We start from the raw sequence: 18,790 nt of genomic DNA on the forward strand, positions 1-18,790 counted from the left end.
ACGTAGGGGTGACCCCGCCCCCCTCTGATGTAACGGAAACCTGCCTGTGTTACATCAGAGGGGTGCGGGTCACCCCTACGTCACAGGGAACCCCGGGTTTCCCCTTGCGTCAGAGGGGGGCGGGGTCAGGTGACGGGTGGCCCCGCCCTCCGTATATAACAAACGTCAGCCGCCGGAATGCCTGCAATGTCTCCTACACGGAGACAGAAGAAGGATGCTGAGCTGCGCTGGATGACATGAGACATCGCTGGAGATATGACCGTCCGTCGCTGGATAGCAAGACTGGATTACCGCCGCTGGAATCTTTTTTTTATTTTTTTATTTTTAATAAAGGAATTTTTCAAAAGTGTGTTTGTTTTATTTAAACATTTTTTACACTTTCTTTGTGAAATGGTAGGGGTACTTTTGTACCCCCTTACCATTTCAAACAGGGGGGGGGCCGGGATCTGGGGGTCCCCTTGTTAAAGGGGGCTTCCAGATTCTGATAAGCCCCCCGCCCGCAGATCTCCACAACCACCGGCCAGGGTTGTGGGGATGAGGCCCTTGTCTTCATCAACATGGGGACAAGGTGCTTTGAGGGGTCACAGACCCCCAAAGCATCCTCCCAATGTTGAGGGCATGTGGCCTGGTACGGTTCAGGAGGGAGGGGGGGGCGCTCTCTCGTCCCCCCCTCTTTTCCTGCGGCCTGCCAGGTTGCGTGCTCGGATAAAGGGTCTGGTATGGCTTTTTAGGGGGAACCCCACGTCAGTTTTTTTTTTAATTTGACGCGGGGTTCCCCTTAATATCCATACCAGACCTGAAGGGTCTGGTTATGGATATTTAGGGGGAACCCCACGTCAAATTTTTTCTTAAATTTGAGGCAGGGTTCCCCTTAATATCCATACCAGACCTGAAGGGCCTGGTAATTGAATTTGGGGGACCCCCACGCTTTTTTTTTTATTTATTTATTTATTTTTTTATCAATGACTTTCAATGAGTGTTCTCTGTATTACGGAGCCGACAATTCATAATAGCTGCGAGTGATTTTAAAGGACTTTTTTTCCTGCATAAATGACACTTTGTGCAGGGACAATTCTAAGCACGGGAAACATGCGCCCCTTCACAGGCATACTATAGACAACCCCCCCCCCTACGAAATTTAAAGGAATATTACACTTTTATTGTTTCACTTTAATCATTATTAAAATCACTGCTCCCGAAAAAACGGCCGTTTTTAAAACTTTTTTTTGCATTGATACATGTCCCCTGGGGCAGGACCCAGGTCCCCAAACACTTTTTAGGACAGTATCTTGCAGAATCTTTTCTCTCTGTCAAATCTTTTTTCTCTGTCGAATATTTTCTCTATATAATCTTGGACTAATAGAGGTAAGGTTAGGCACATTCGAACACAGGTTCTATAGACACAGATTGTTGTCAGAGTCATGTCGAATCTCCTATTCTATATCGCACTGTTGTAACAATGAAAACGAAAATAAAGCATTTATTTATGTCGGATCTTTCGTTTTTCGGATTTTGTGCTTTCGTTATCGTTTGTCGAAACGAAAACGAAAATAGCTGAAATTCGGACGAAAATGCATTCGGACGAAAACGAATGCACATGTCTAGAATTTACAGTGTTATATTTAACATTTGGATATTAGGATATGTCAATATACCTATCACCAGAACATAGTTTGGGAAAATTCACATTTTTATAGTTATTTAAACAAGAGATGAGGGAAAATCTATTGAAGCATTCACACCCTAATTAAAAAAAATGGAATAATAGACCACTATTATCTGCTTGCCACACATACAGTTGTGCTTATAAATTTACATACCCTGGCAGAATTTAGGATTACTGGGCCATTTTTCAGAGAATATGAATGATAACACAAAAACTTTTCTTTCACTCATGGTTGGTGTTTGACTGAAGCCATTTTATTATCACCCAACTGTTTACTCTTTTTAAATCATAATGGCAACAGAAACTACCCAAATGACCCTGATCAAAAGTTTACATACCCTGGTGATTTTGGCCTGATAACACGCACATAAGTTGACACAAAGGGGTTTGAATGACTATTGAAGGTAACCATCCTCACCTATGATCTGTTTGCTTGTAAATAGTGTGTATAAAAGGTCAATGCGTTCTGACAGACCCTTGCATCTTTCATCCAGTGCTTGATGTTTCTGGATTCTGAGTCACGGGGAAAGCAAAAGAATTGTCATAAGAATCTGCGGGAAAAGGTAGTTGAACTGTATAAAACAGGAAAGGGATATAAAAAGACATCAAAGGAAATGAGAATGACAATCAGCAGTGTTCAAACTCTAATCAAGAAGTGGAAAATGAGGGGTTCTGTTGAAACCAAACCACGGTCAGGTAGACCAACTAAAATTTCAGCCACGACTGCCAGGAAAATTGTTCGGGATGCAAAGAAAAACCCACAAATAACTTCAGATGAAATGCAGGACTCTCTGAAAACATATGGCGTGGCTGTTTGTCAGAAACCATGAATCAGACTGAGGCAGAAGTACAGTTAAATCACACTTGTTTAACCACTTGGGATCCGCGCTATTGCCAAATGACGGCATTAGCGCGGATCTACTTTTCCGGGACTACGTCTATTGACGTCGTCCCGGGTACGAGCGGCATGCGCGCGCCCTGAGGGGCGCGCACGGCACGCTCTGTGATCGGCGAGTCCGTGAGACTCGCCTGATCACCGATCCGTGTAAGGGGTCGATCCCGACCCCTTATCACGTGATCAGCTGTCAGCCAATGACAGCTGATCATGTGATAGAACGGAGCCGGTAATCGGCTATTATTCCTCCTCGCGCTGACAGCGCGAGGAGAGAAAAAAAAAGCCGATCACCGGCGGCCGTGATCGGGACATCAGTCCCGATCACGGCCAGCAATACAGCTGACCACCTGCCCCCTACCAGTGCCCACCTGCCCACCGCAGTGCCATCCTGAATAAAAGTGCCCCCCAGCAGTGCCACCCAGCAGTGCCCAAAGGGGCCACAGTGCCACCCACAGTGCCACCCACAGTGCCATCCAGCAGTGCCACCCACAGTGCCCACAATGTGCCCACAATGTGCCTCAAAGGTGCTGCACCCCAGTGCCGCCCATCAGTGTCCAGCAGTGCCGCCCATCAGTGCCCAGCAGTGCCGCCCATCAGTGCCCAGCAGTGCCACCTATCAGAGCCACCTATCAGTGCCACCTATCAGTGCCCATCAGTCCCATCTATCAGTGGTACCTATCAGTGCCCATCCGTGCCACCCATCCGTGCCACTTATCCGTGCCACCCATCCATGCCATCTTATCTGTGCCCATCTTTGCCCATCAGTGCCGCCTTATCTGTGCCTATTAGTGCCGCCTTAACTATGCCTATCAGTGCCCACCAGTGCAGCCTATCAGTGCCCACCAATGCAGCCCATCAGTGCCCACCAATGCAGCCCATCAGTGCCCACCAATGCAGCCCATCAGTGCCCACCAATGCAGCCATCAGTGCCGCCTAATCAGCGCACTTCAATGAAGGAGAAAAATTACCCGTTTGCAAAATTTTATAACAAACTATTAAAACATGATTTTTTTTTTTTGCATCTTTTTTTGTTTGTTTAGCAAAAAATAAAACTCCGAGCTGTAACTAAATACCACCAAAAGAAAGCTCTATTTGTGGGAAAAAAATGATAAAAATTTCATTTGGGTACAGTGTTGTATGCCCGCGCAATTGTCATTCAAAGTGCATCAGCGCTGAAAGCTGAAAATTGGTCTGGGACTGAGGGGGGTTTAAGTGCCCAGTAAGCAAGTGGTTAATAATAATAATAAAAAAAAGTATACAGAGTAAAGGTAGTCAAAACATAGCCAGAGTTCAGGAACTGGAAAGGACAGTCAAAGCCAAAATGTCAGGGTGCCAGAAGAAATGTCAGCCAAGCAAGTCTTTAACAGGAACACAGGAGAACATCTCCAGTTGCTGCAGAGGATGTAAAACCAGGGGTCGGGGCCACTGTAGGACTGTTGAAAGTTTCTCTGGGTCCAGCAAAAAAACAGCAGTGGAAATTACATAACCCAGGAATTTAACCTGTTCACAATGGAATTCGCACTTCTCCAATTTACAATAGAGATTGTTCTCTCTTAGTTTCTGAAGCACACAACAGACATCTGTGTGCTGGCTCTCCAGGAACTTGGAAAATATGAGGATATCGTTGAGCTAAACCACCACAAATAATTGCAACAAATCTCGGCGGACATTGTCAATAAATTCATGGAAAATTGCTGGGGTGTTACAAAGGCCAAAAGGCATTACAAGGTACTCATATTAGCCTGTTCTGGTATTAAACGCAGTTTTCCATTCGTCACCCTACTTAATTCTCACGAGATTGTATGCCCCTCTCAAATCAAGCTTCGTGAAAACTGTTGCCCCCTTAAGGCGATCAAATAACTTCATAATCAACGGACTTGCATAGGCATTTTTAAGCGTGAAATGATTGAGACTCCTATAATCAATACAAGGTCTCAGTTCACCTCTCTTCTTCACAAAGAAGAAACAAGCACCAGCAGGAGAGGAGGATTTGTGGATGAAACCTTGATAAAGTGCATCTGCAACATACTCCTCCATGGCCTTATCCTCCAAGACTGACAAAGGGTAAACCCAGCCACGAGGGGGTATGGCACCAGGTTGGAGGTCAATTGTGCAATCATATGACCGGTGTGTAGGCAAACTACCGGCTTGACCTTTGTCAAGGAAATCGCTAAAATCATGGTACTCCTCTGGCAGGGAGGAGAGTGAAACTTAGGGGAGGAAATAAATTGGAATTGGATTATCTCATGGTGAAGAACCCCTATGGCCATGGACAATGGAACAGTCTCATGAGTCACGTGGACAGGCTGTAGGGGTCTCCCATCAAGAGCCTCAATGGCAAGTGGAGTGTCACGCAGCTGTAGCAGAACTGAGTACTTTGATACAAAGGCACAGCAATGAACAGGCCTGCAGCCCCAGAGTCGATTAATACTTTAAATAACCAGATCAGGACATGCCTTTAACCTGCACATGAAGTTTCATATGCAATACAAGTAGTCCTTTAAAAGTGAGACAAACAGTGGCCAGGGATCTGTCATTTAGTGCCAGTAGCACTTTCGGTGCTAAATGACAGATTGCTAGCCAACTTCTGTTTGTAAATATACCAGATCCTGGGTGGTGACTTTGACCAAATATGTTCATGACCATATCTGATCAACGTCATCACCCAGAATTCCCTACCTGTGTGTTTACATACAGAAGCCAGATAGAGATCTGTCAGTTGCAACTGAAGTAGTGTCTGGTTAAGATTGTTGAGCACCAGGTTGTCATGTAGGTATGTGGATATGTGGTTTGTATACCTCTTGTTACTCATTCAGCAAGACAAGTGAAAACATACACGAAAAAAAAAAACATATTGTAAAAAAAAAAAAAATTGTATCCACTTCGCCTCTCACATCTGTTCACCCCTTATGGACCAGAACAATTTCTACATTTCTGATATGGACCTGTTTACTCAACGATAACTTTGTCATTACTTAGGATAACAACGTAATACATATATTGTTCTTTTAAACAAACAATGTTTTTTTTTTTTTCATGAATATTGTCTTGCAACAATTATTTTGTCTGCAATCCGCAGACAATCAAATGTAGGTTTGCTTTAAAGCCATCTGGCCACTATGCACTCTGCCATACGGGCCTGATTAATGGAGTGCTGTAGAGATGGTTGTTCTTCTGGAAGGTTCTCCTCTCTCCACAGAGAAACGCTTGAGTTTTGTTAGAGTGATCATTGGGTTCTTGGTCACCTCTCTGACTAAGGCCCTTCTCCCCTGATTGCTCAGTTTGGCTCTAGGAAGAGTCCTGATGGTTCCAAACTTCTTCCATTTATGGATGATGGAGGCCATGGTGCTCATTGGGACCTTCAATGCTGCAGAAATGTTTCTGTACGCTTCCCTAGATATGTGCCTCAATACAATCTTGTCTCAGAGGTCTACAGACAATTCCTTGGACTTCATGGCTTGGTTTGTGCTTATATATGCACTGTTAACTGTGGGACCTTATGTAGACATTTGTGTGCCTTTCCAAATCATGTCCAGTTGACTGAATTTGCCACAGGTGGATTCCAATCAAGTTGTAGAAGGATGATCAGTGGAAACAGGATGTACCTGAGCTCAAGTTTTGAGTGCCATGGCAAAGGCCGTGAATACTTATGTGATTTATTTTTGTTTTTTATTTTTAATACATTTGCAAAGATTTCAAACAAACTTCTTTCACCTTGTCATTATGGGGTATTGTTTGTAGAATTTTGAGGAAAATAATTAATTGAATCTATTTTGGAATAAGGCTGTAACATAACAAAATGTGGAAAAAGTGAAGCACTGTGAATACTTTCCGGATGCACTGTAAGCTATACAATTAAATCAGTGTTGGTAGAAATTAGATTTCCTAGCAAAAAGACACAACCATTGTAAAGTACTGCTAATCAGGGAGCAGAGTCATATAGTTACATAGTTGCATAGTAGGTGAGGCTGAAAAAAGACACATGTCCATCAAGTCCAACATATTTGTGTGATTATATATCAGTATTGCATTGTATATGCCTGTATGTTGTGGTCGTTCAGGTGCTTATCTAATCGTTTTTTTTAAACTACCGATGCTCCCTGCTGAGACCACCACCTGTGGAAGGGAATTCCACATCCTTGCCGCTCTTACTGAAACAAACAAGAGGACTGGAGGTTGGGACTTTAAATGAAGCTCTTACAGTAAAGAACCCTCTCTATGTAGTTTAAGGTTAAACCTCTTTTTTTCTCATTTTAAATGAGTGGCCACGTGTCTTAAACTCTCTTCCTCGAAAAGGTTTTATCCCTATTGTTGGGTCACCAGTACGGTATTTGTATATTGAAATCATATCCCCTCTCAAGTGTCTCTTCTCCAGAGAGAACAAGTTCAGTGCTCGCAACCTTTCCTCATAACTAATATCCTCCAGACCCTTTATTAGCTTAGTTGCCCTTCTTTGTACTCGCTCCATTTCCAGTACATCCTTCCTGAGGACTGGTGCCCAGAACTGGACAGCATACTCTAGGTGCGGCCGGACCAGAGTCTTGTAGAGCGTGAGAATTATCATTTTATCTCTGGAGTTGATCCCCTTTTTAATGCATGCCAATATTCTGTTTGCTTTGTTAGCATCAGCTAGGCATTACAAGCCATTGCTGAGGCGATCATCTACTACGACCCCTAGGTCCTTTTCCATCCTAGATTCCCCAGAGGTTCTCCACCAGTGTGCAGATTGCATTCATATTTTCCTCATTTTCCATGTAGTTGACTACCCCATTAATTTGTTCAGATCTTTTTTCAAGGTTTCCACATCCTGTGGAGAAGTTATTGCCATGCTTAGCTTAGTATCGTCTGCAAATACAGAGATTGAACTGTTTTCCCCATCCTCCGGGTGGTTTATGAACAAAATAAATAGAATTGGTCCCAGCACAGAACCCTGGGGGACCCCACTACCCACCTCTGACCATTGCCAGTACTCCCCATTTATTACCACCCTCTGAACTTGCCCTTGCATCTAGTTTTCAATCCATGTACTCACCCTATGGTCCATGCCAATGGACCTTATTTTGTACAGTAAACGTTTATGGGGAACTGTGTCAAATGCTTTTGAAAAATCCAAATACACCACATTTACAGGCCTTCCTTTATCTAGATGGCAACTCACCTCCTCATAGAGGGTTAATAGATTGGTTTAGCAAGAACGATTATTCATGAATCCATGCTGATTACTGCTAATGATACCGTTCTCGTTACTAAAATCTTGTATATAGTCCCTTATCGTCCCCTCCAAGAGCTTGCATACTATTGATGTTAGGCTAACTGGTCTGTAATTCCCAGGAATTTATTTTCGGCCCTTTTTAAATGTTGGTGCTACATTGGCTTTTGGCTTTGTTACAAATTGCCCTCTCTGTTCTTCTAAGAATTAAGTTCCCTACCACCAGAATCTGCCTTTCCTTTCCCTTTGCTTCCCCCCCCAATCTCACTGGAGGAGTTTCTCCCCTGGCAGCTAGGAGAGTCCCTCAGCTCCAGCAGTGCTGGGCCCTGACTGGTTTTACCAATGTCACTCAATGGAGCGTACTTATTGGGATGCTCCAGCCCTGGATTGGCCTCCCCGGCACTTCCCCTCTACCCTTCCTGACTGTCGCCCATCTACTGTTTCCTAGAGCCTGCACCTCTTTGTCTCCACCTGCCTCTGTGCTGGCCCCTGCCGGAACCTGCCATGTACCTTCCTGGCTCTCCTTTAGTATGGGAGGAACTTCTCAGTGTTGACAGTTGCTTCCCCAGAATCAGGACCTGGGCTTCCAGGGAAACAATGTGCTTACGTTTTGCACAGCAGTATTTGCCCTCTATCGGATGATCAAGGAACGCATACATGCCGCAAGATGTACACGAATCGCATATCCACACCCACCGGGCATCGTATCTACTAAATTATTGAGGATTGGGGATTGGGGATTATATCCTGTCAAAATTACCTAACAACTAGCTTCCTGACACTAATACTCAACAAGACAATACACAGGAACTCAACAAGACAATACACAGGTACTCGCTGACCATCGTGCACTCTCCGACCATCGTGCACTCTCCGACCAACGTGCACTCTCCGACCAAGGGGCACTCTCCGACCAAGGGGCACTCTCCGACCAAGGGGCACTCTTCAACCAACATGCACCCCTGACCAACATGCACTCGCTGATCCACGTGCACTCGCAGACCCACGTACACATACACGAGTACTAACGATCCACACACACACTACTCAAACACTCAGGTACTCACAATACACAGGTTCTATCTTACACTAATACTCAATACAGCCCACATGCACTCGCAGCACTCATGTACTTACAATACAGAGGTACACACTCACCCTACACAGGAACTTGACCCCTGTTGCAACCTCTTGTTTTCAACTCTGGCTTTTTAACTCACCACTTATTCCAGTTCCACTTGGTCTAAAACCTCATACATACAATTGGAATTTCTGTAGAACAAACCCTCGGACTTGTGTTGGCCAGGAACTTGTCTTGCATACAAAAGGCAAGGAATTGTCAGCCAACAAACACAAACATAGTGACGTACTACGTGTTTTTTCAGCTCTTTAGCGCCACCCTTTGGGCTCCTTCTGCTAATTTTGTGTTTGTAGAAGTTTGAGTGACTTTTTAGTTCGCGATTTTCAGTTCGTTCTTTTCAGTTAGTTTCTGAATGGCCATTCCTCAACCAGCCATATTGCGGAATTTGAGGAGATAACACATTATTTATCATTGGCCTTGGAGTTATTGCTTTGACCCAAGTCCAGTTCAGAAACAGCAGGAGGATATCTTGGACCAAAAATTGGTTGCTTTATTAATCGTAACCAATTATGTGATATGCCTTTGCTGCGGGAGCTTTAGGAGAATAATCCGAATGATTTTTGGAATTATCTCCGGATGACGAACCCCTGCTTTCACCAAATCTTGGCATTGTTGACCCCCTATATTAAGATGACCCCCTATATTAAGAAGCAGGACACATGTTGAATAATGATTTGATTTGATATATTTTCTATATTTTTGGATACATAGAATTTTGGTTAAATGCTATTGGCAGATAGCATGTCTAATTTATTTTTATTTTTTTAATACACAATAAAATTGTGGAGAATAATACTTGGCTATGTGTTTTACTTCAAATGACAGTTTGGGAGTAGGCAGTTAAATTTTAAAAAATACAATGTAAAATTAACAAGGGACACCAACGGTCAGATTTTCTGCAAACAGCCTGTCATCACACAATTCCCATCAGAAAATCCAATCGTGTGTCCGAGGTTTAGGTTCCAGCAAGCTCAAAGATGAGCAGGCTCACAGTGAGTTCTACAGGAAGTTATATAGGCCTCAAGCAAATGTGAACAATTAACCACTCCTCTTAATCAGTAAGCTGAAGGAAGCAAAGAAAAAAAAACTGTTTAAAAGTGACAGAAAAAGGTGTAAAAAGCTAGAAGGAAAAGCCCCAAAAATAACCTAAAAATGCAACCCAGCAATGACCAGCAGTCTTCAGATGTAATGAGCATATATTACATTATTTTTTTTCTATAAAATTAGCACACATTGGTAGCAATTTTGTACATAAAGCAAGATCTTTTTGACACATTTTATGAAAAATAACCATACGTTCCCTATATTTGAAAAGTGATTATATGAAGGATAATTTTTGTCACTGTCACACTATTAACTCAACTCTTCTCTATCTTTTCACAGCGTGCACAGGTGAGTTGAAATCAAGGACAGAGAAGGTAAAACAAAATTACTCCCAAGGAAATAAACTAGTGACTTTCAGGCTCAGCTCACACTACAGCAATTTCTTTCTTTCTGCGCTGCAGTGTGCAGTAATGGAAATCACATTATTCTGTATTGTGCCTGTTCACATCAATACAACAAGGTGCAGTGCAATTTATGAAAAGGTGAAGGTGCTTCTTTTGATGTGTTTTTGGTTCCACAGACTTCAATGAGAGCGCATGAAAAACACATGCATTTAGGGTACATTTTTGTATTTAACAACCAGTCTCCTGTTCCTCCAAAAAGCACATGAAGCATGAAAATTCAATAAAAAACACAAAAACGCACTAAAAAGCATGATAGCACTTAATATCTTGATTACACTGTTGCCTCATTGTGTTAACATACAAGAAAATGCACACACTGGTCACTGAAACTGAAACTGTGGCAGTGTTAGCTAACCCCCTATTAGGAAAAAAAAACTGCAAACATATTTATGTAGAACAGATAAAGCTGCTGAAAAAAAGGTTATCAAATGATTGATAAATTGTTAATCTGTTGGAAAGCTGATGCAGAGGTGACGCTTACCAGTCAGATGGTGGTCAACACATGGCTGAGCCCTTCATGTCTTATTGGAAAACAGGAACACAGAGACATGAAATTACAATATCACCATGTATTTCCACTAGGAAGAACATTTCATTATACAATAACACACTATTATACAATTTGAGAATGGTTATTGCACTTATGTAGGTAGCAGCATGCTAAGATATTTAAAAAGTTTATTGTAGAAGAAGGTCAAAGATTTAAACAGCATTTCTAATAAATTATGTACCCTTTTTGTAAAAGTTCTAATTTCCCTACTATATGTTCCCTTATCGCAAATATGCCTAGCATATGTGCAGTTATTACCTCCTTATTGTGTATATACATTTTCCAAACTGCTAATGTTAATTTCTGAAAACACATTTGGTTTTAATTTGCTATAATAATTAACTGTTATTTGTATTGTACTTTCTCAAGTGGATAAACCCTTTGAACATGACTAAAGTATCCTCTGGGGTCACCATACCTTTGGCAGGGTATCCGTAGTGTTAAAAAGACCATGTAATATAAGAAAAATGTTCCTGAGATATGGAACCCAAAACTTCACTGGGAAACTGATGCTTATAGGCATGTTGACTTGCAGGGACTCTGCAGTTGATCTCCATATCATTACACTTCTCAACATTGATGTAGAGCAGTGTTTCTCAACTCCAGTCCTCAAGGCGCCCCAACAGGTCATGTTTTCAGGATTTCCCTCAGATGAAATGGCTGTTGCAATTACTAAGGCAGTGAAACTGATCAAATCACCTGTGCAACATAATGGAAAGCCTGAAAACATGACCTGCTGGGGTGCCTTGAGGACCGGAGTTGAGGAAACACTGATGTAGAGGTTTAAAGGAGGAATCAGTGAGAGCTCCAGGTTACAGCATAGCTTGGCACTCCTGAAAGTGTTGCTTTTCCAGCAGACTTCTGCAGACCATTTTTCAGTAACAGGATAGAGAATAGAAAGGCATATCTTCTTTACAGGTATGCGTTCTCCTATAACTTTTTTCTAATGTGACATGGTCTCTTTAAGTGTTACTTAAAGGACAAGTCCACCCAAAATTCACATCTCTGCTATGATTTGATATCAGTAAGTTAAATCACCCTTGCCTCTTATGTCTCAGAGGATCTCCAGGGTAGACCATCTTGCCACTGGAAGCATAAAGGATATGAGAAACTCAGTTTAGATCAACACAACATAACCGATTTATTGCAGCTTTGAGTAGGTTTTTAGAATGTCCTCAGTGGAATACCACTGCTACATTTAAATGTATACCTGATTATACAAACTATTCATGCCTCTCTCATTTTCTCCATTTTAACACTTGGTGCATGCATGTTAGGCACAACTGACTAATCTTTTGCTTTACTGTTGCTTGGATTGCTTTTTCCTGCAACTCTCTCTTCGCCGCCATCCATGTTACTAGTCACTTTACAAAGAAACATGAATGTCTTCTATAATATTTAAATAAAGGAAGTCTGATGCCAATAATTAATCTATTTTAATGGATGGCTACTAATTAGCTTTTTATTGAACAGTTTTATTTTTTAAAAACCCCCTCTTTTTTTTCCACGGCAAAGGGGTGGGGCAATACTAGCTAGGACATTGCAAAGTGGACAAAAACCATAAAGCCTAAGGCTGCATTCACTCCAGAGCATATTGGAATTGCGGGAGGAATCGAGAGATTCTGCCCACGATTCCAGAATTGTGGCAAAACATTGGACACTTGCAATGCTATTAATTCCTAATGGTTGAGTAAAATGTGCTAAAATTGCAGCAAAAACCGCAACGCCAAGCGCTCCTGGCTTTGTGTCAAGATTTGCTGCGAGTGCTTCTTCGGAGCGAAGGGAGGCCCATTCAAATGAATGGTGCAGCTCCAAAAATTCTGGTGCAGCAGCTGTTGCTGTACTACGCTCAGGTGTGAGCAGAGCCTAATTCTTATTGTGTTGTATAAATGCATGCTTGTGTGTAGACAGTGTTTTGCAAACATACAAAATATTGTTTTTGCTGTGTATGAGTGTATCAGTGCTCACTACACCAGTGACACCTACTTAGCACATGCATGGCCTTTGAATGAGTCCACTTCTTTACCTAATCAGCTTGGAACTCCCAGACAATTTTAACACCACAATGCTGTTTGCCATGTGACAAATGCACTTACGTTTACAGTTTTTTTTTTAACAGCTTTCAGGCTTAAGAGCAAAGATTTCAAAAATGTTAGAAAATTAAATATAGTGCTTCAGTAACATCAAGCATCTAATTCATTTAGATGAGATACATAAACAATTAATGACATCTAGTCATTTTGCCTATGCAAAGAAAAATGATAGTACCATTTTTTTTTTCTTGATCAGTAGCCTTTTTACCATGCTTTCTTCTTTTCACTTTCATCTCTACACATCTATAGCTGTTTTGCAAACAACACCAGCATCCCAACACAGAATAAGTGATCACATCCAGCCTGGTGAGTCCTAACCAAATATACCATTATCGTGTCTATTTACCGGTTCACAATATGGTGTGCCTTGTATTTTCTTCCATTTCTTTTTACACTATTCTTGAATGAGTGTAAATGGAGGGTCTTAAACCGTTGAATTAACCATTAAGAAAAGTCAAGGGCCAGTATTAACCTATCCTACAGCACCCATGGCTAGGCGATGGCTTCCATCTTCAAAATTCCTAGGAGCGAGACATAAATATATCCTAAATGTGAAAAACAGTGCAGCGCTTACTATGAATAAATGTAACATGTGACTGAATACAATAAGGCAATTGATCAAAAAAAACTTCAGAACTGGTGATTCCAAAATTTGAACATCAATAGTAAAAAATGTGTGTATATATATATATATATATATATATATATATATATATATATATATATATATATATATATATTGTGCAATAAACAAAAAATTTAAAATTAATTGGTTGTTGAACCAAAAAAGATGTTACTCAAAATTGGTGTGGAAGCAAAAAATTGTTTGAACCACAACTTGTTGCTGAAAAACTCAAAAGTGAAAAAGTAAAAAATGTGAGACACAAAAATATGATTATGTGAAGCGAATCAAAAAAATCAAAAAAAAAATCAAAACAAGTCCCATGCCTTGAATAAGTAAAGTGATTTACAAGGCCCCAGACACATGGAGATAAATGTTCATTAAGTGAAACATAAGTGAATGAAACGTTAAAGTTGATCACAGGTATCTCTGGTGCAGGTGCTTGACCACGTAAATTCTTTCACTACAGCAACTTAAGTGAGTAATAAAGGCTTACCAGAGCAACCATTAGTGTGCGCGGATACGAACTCCCAAACGATTAGGATCGGACAAGATCGCTCCTCCGACACTCCTCATACAAACGGATGATTCAAATCGCCTTTGGGGGCGGGAAGGTAAAACCTAACCCACACCTTCGAATGTTCCTTGAACGTCGTCCGTTCCGGTCAGTTCGGAAATTTCAAATTGGCGTGTCACCGAATGGATGAAAAAGGGAAAAAACGCCCAATCGTGTGATAAAGTCTAAAACACGTGGATTTTATTTTTCAACCAGATAAGCGTTGGAAGCTACAAATGACTCGATCGAGTCGCATAAAATTGATCGTAAAAAAGAAATGCTAGCAAAAGTATATAAGTAAAATCGAGCAGATAAAATAGACGTCTACACCTCGTGCTATTTTATCTGCTCGATTTTACTTATATACTCAGCATGGGGGTGCTTTGGGGAAGGGGGGCCCTGCGGCCCCCCCACCCCAAAGCACATTGTCCCCATGTTGATGAGGACAATGGCCTCTTCCCCACAACCCTGGCCGTTGGTTGTCGGGGTCTGCGGGCGGGTGGCTTATCTGGTATGGCACACGCTCTGGAATGGGCGCATGCCCCTTTCCACCCCCTTTCCTGACCGGCCGGGCTGCGTGCTCGGATAAGGGTTTGCTATGGACTTTGGGGGACCCCCACGCTGTTTTTTCGGCATAGGGGTTCCCCTTTAAATCCATACCAGGTGACGGGGCCAGCGAGGTGCCAATCTCACCGATGGAGGCGGCGACATTGAATTCCTTTCGCTAGTTCCATCTACCTGGAGCCACGTTCAAAATTAACGGACTTTTCTCCGTATGTGGGCAAGTCCGTTCATTTCAAAAGTCCGGTCATGTGTGGGCAGTTCCGCTCGTTTGGAAAGTCCGGCGGACCTCCGCTGCAAAGTCCGACAGGTCGTCCGCCGGATAGTCCGATCGTGTGTATGTGGCATGACACTACCCTCTCCCTATTTTGACAATTCTGCTGTCCAAAGCTGGCTCTGTTGTTCCCCCATCCAGACTGCAGACACCCTAAGTTAGGACATGTCTTACTGGCCAGATCACCAGGTGAAAATAAAGAAATGTCTAAAATTAAAAAAATGAATGCAGCCACCTAATTTAAGGATTGTTAAACTGCTGTTTAATATTGCTTTAAGTACACTGATTACACAGGAGACACAATGTCTAGCCTTAGCATTTACTTCTTAACTAGTAAGTACAATAACTCTTTTAAGACCATGAGGGAAATTAAATTTCACAGACTTTTTTTTAGGAAAATTAATAGCTATGGCTTTTTTTATTTGTTGTATTATTTTGTCATAATTTTTCTTTACTAATATTTAGCTAAATGTAACAGGTTAGGTTTTGAAACACAATCCTTCTCTTTGGGTCTTCTCTTGTTCATATATACTGTATGTACTGCATATATGGAATTCGATCTTACTACTTACTGTCTTTTACTTCTTCTTATCTTTTTTTTTTCTTTAGTATTTTTTTTTTCAATTTTTTTTTAAACATTGATGTACTCTGTGTGCTGTAGAGAAGAGTAAATTGGCAAACTTTTAAATCATTATTAGCAATAGAGATGTGCAAGCATCTATAAATCATAGAAATGTTTATATTAAGCAACTTCTAATAACGTTTTCAATCAGTATTGTTTACAGGTGAATTGACATAAATTGAATCTTCTTCATTATTGCCCATTGAGGAGAGCAGCGATTTTAATAATGCTTAAAGTGAAACAATAACAATTAAATATTATTAAAATATCGTGCATGGGGGGTCCCCTTAGTGTGCATGTAAAGTGGTGCATCTATGTGATGTGTAGAACAGTGCCACAGCAAAACTACATTTTGAAAGGAATTTGCTCGTGGCTGTAATGTATTGCCGTCTCCCGGCAATATAGATAACAAAACACTGTGCGCTCCCCCCCCCCCCCCCCTGTCCTTACCAGGCCCTTCGGATCTGGTATGGATTTGAAGGGGAACTCCACGGCAATTTTTTTTTTTTTAAATTGCCCCCCAAAATCAATACCAATCCTTATCCGACTAGGCAGCCAGGAGGTTGGGGGGGCGAGCGGACGCCCCCCTCATGATCCATACCACGCCACATGCCCTCAACATGGGGATGGTGCTTTGGAGTGCCCCCCCAAAGCACCTTATCCCCATGTTGATGGGGACAAGAGTCTCTTCCCAACAACCCTGGTCATTGGTTGTTGGGGTCTACAGGCTGGGGGGTTATCGGAATCCCGCCCCCCCCCCATGTGAATGAGTATTGGGTACATTGCTGATCATTGCATGAACCAGGAAGTGCCATTAAGCGTCATTCCTCGGTTCTCACTGACAGGGAGAGTGGCTCTAGCTGTCAGGGGGAGTATCTGTGCTGATAATTATCAGCACAGCCCCCATCAGATGTGCCCATCAGCTGCCAATCAGTGCCCATCAGCTGCCAATCAGTGCCTCATCAATAACGGCTGTTAGTGCCCATCACAGTGCCAATCAGTACCCAGTAGTAACACCTGTCATTACCTCATCAGTGCCACCTATCAGTGCTGCATATCAGTGCCCATCAGTGCTGCATATCAGTGCCCATCAATTATACATATCATTGACACCTTATCAGTGCCAAATCATCAATGCAGCCTCATCAGTGCTGCCTCATCAGTGGCCATCAGATCAAAAAAATCTAAATTTTATGAAAAAACTAAGAAAAAGTTTTTTTTCAAAAATGTCAGTCTTTTTTAGTTTGTTTTAGTTTGGATACAGTGTTGTATGACCTTGCAATTGTCATTCAAAGTGCGAGAGCAATAAAAAGATGAAAATAGTCCAGGGCAGGAAGGGAGGGAAAGTGCCTGATATTGAAGTGGTTAAAAAAAAAAAAAGTGCCCCACGATGTCCATCCATGTTCAATCATGCCGACCAATGGACATGAAAAATAGAAAAAAATAAAAATTCTGCCTCCATGGGAGGCCTTTCCGGTGACTTCTGTCTTTTCCCTTTGACAGCTCTAATAAAGGCAAGGGGGGGGCCACCCGCTGATGTAACCAGATGACCCCGCCCCATCTCATGTCACATGATGTCAGAAGGGATGGGTCACTCGGTTACGTCACTGTTGTTTTGTTTTTTTTGTTGTTGAATGGGTAAGGGTACAATGTACAGTTGTGTAAGCAGCCTTATATAATGTGGGGTGTTTACTTAGCCCCCTGAGCCATGATTGGTCAAAGGCACCCTGCCTTTGGTCAATCATGGCTCTCACAGCAGAACGCGCTGTGATTGGCCAAAGCATGCCGGTCAGGTGCATGCTTTGGCCAATCAGCAGCCGTCAATGCACTGCAAACTCGCAGTGCATTAGAGGGTGCTCTGCGGTGCTCGAATTTGCCGCAGACGCCCCATATGTTCGGTTTTCTGTGAACAAAGGAACACCCGATTACATTCGATTTGAACATCGGGACCATCCTTACTGGTAATCAAAGAAATTAAGCCAGCCCCTTAAACTTGTCTCCATCATGCTTTGTTTTTTGCTAATGTTTTAGGAGGTTGAAGCCTTGTCCTCAGATTTTTTTTTTTTTCATTTAAGATACTAAGATTCAATAAATAATATTTTTTCTTCAATAGCTTTAGTCCAGATTTTGGATAAGGCTGCTTGGCCTCATCGGGATTGGTGTATTTTAGCAACAGCTTTGGAGGTTTTATACTTGGTTCTGTTGGGTACCATTTAAATTTTCCTGTAACTGCCATCTTACCACTGTAACAGTTAAACAGTTGTAAACCATTACATATACCCAGTGAAGAGACTGGCCTCAGGTGATATGCGTAGGTGAAACAAATCATCCTACATAAGTTGTACCTGTTTATCTGCAGCGATCTCTTCTCTATATTTGTTCAAAGGGCAGAATTTATACAGCTTGTCTTAGCTTTCTTGAAGCAGGGGTTGGGAAGCTACACTCTGCAGAGATCAACTAGGAGAGTCAAGAGCTCATTGGAGATAAGGGACATATCCTTCTCACGCAGTAACAGATCTGAGGCTGTCAGTCACAGGCTGTGTACTGGAGCCCCCCCCCCCCCCCCACATTGTCTATTTACCTCCTGCTGTGAGGAAAACTTGTTAGAAGTGACTTGTGCAGATATCAGGGGGTATGAGGAATCAGGCAGAAATTACACTTATGCTAGGTACACACAGGGAGCTGAATGAACAAAACTGAGAAGTTGCCGTACTAAATAAGCAATGTTACTGTGGTGATCCCCCACTGTTCTACTCCACACAGATATCCAAGAATTTCTACTATGGATGATAAAAAAAATATGATTTTTGTACTTACCGTAAAATCTTTTTCTTGAAGTCCTTTGAGGAACACAGGCCCTTCGCCTCTTTGTTATGTACTGCTTACTCACAAAACTGAGGCATGGCAGTTGCAGTTTTATGGGGGCTGGCTTAATGTTTTTTGTTTCAGTGTCCAAGCCTTTCTGTAGGTAGCATTATAACCCAAATGTCTAAGAATCACTAAATGACTGTGTCCCTCAATGAACTTCAAGAAAAGATTTTACACTAAGTAAAAAAATCGTATTTTTTTTCATTGATGCAAACTTATGTGATT

At 42.0% G+C, this 18,790-nt stretch overlaps 1 protein-coding gene across 1 annotated transcript in view; it reads left to right on the forward strand.

Moving 5' to 3' along the window:
• Positions 1–18,790, forward strand: part of LOC143960916 (uncharacterized) — a 614,677-nt gene that overhangs the window by 571,081 nt on the left and 24,806 nt on the right. The window contains exons 97-98 of the mRNA XM_077469935.1: positions 10,295–10,303; positions 13,312–13,368. Of these exons, the coding sequence (XP_077326061.1) occupies positions 10,295–10,303; positions 13,312–13,368 (66 nt within the window). The remainder of the gene's footprint in view (positions 1–10,294; positions 10,304–13,311; positions 13,369–18,790) is intronic.

This window comes from Lithobates pipiens, unplaced genomic scaffold (assembly GCF_037356315.1).
Source record: "Lithobates pipiens isolate NorthernLeopardFrog02 unplaced genomic scaffold, aLitPip1_a1.2 Scaffold_8, whole genome shotgun sequence".
Classification (NCBI taxonomy): domain Eukaryota; kingdom Metazoa; phylum Chordata; class Amphibia; order Anura; family Ranidae; genus Lithobates; species Lithobates pipiens.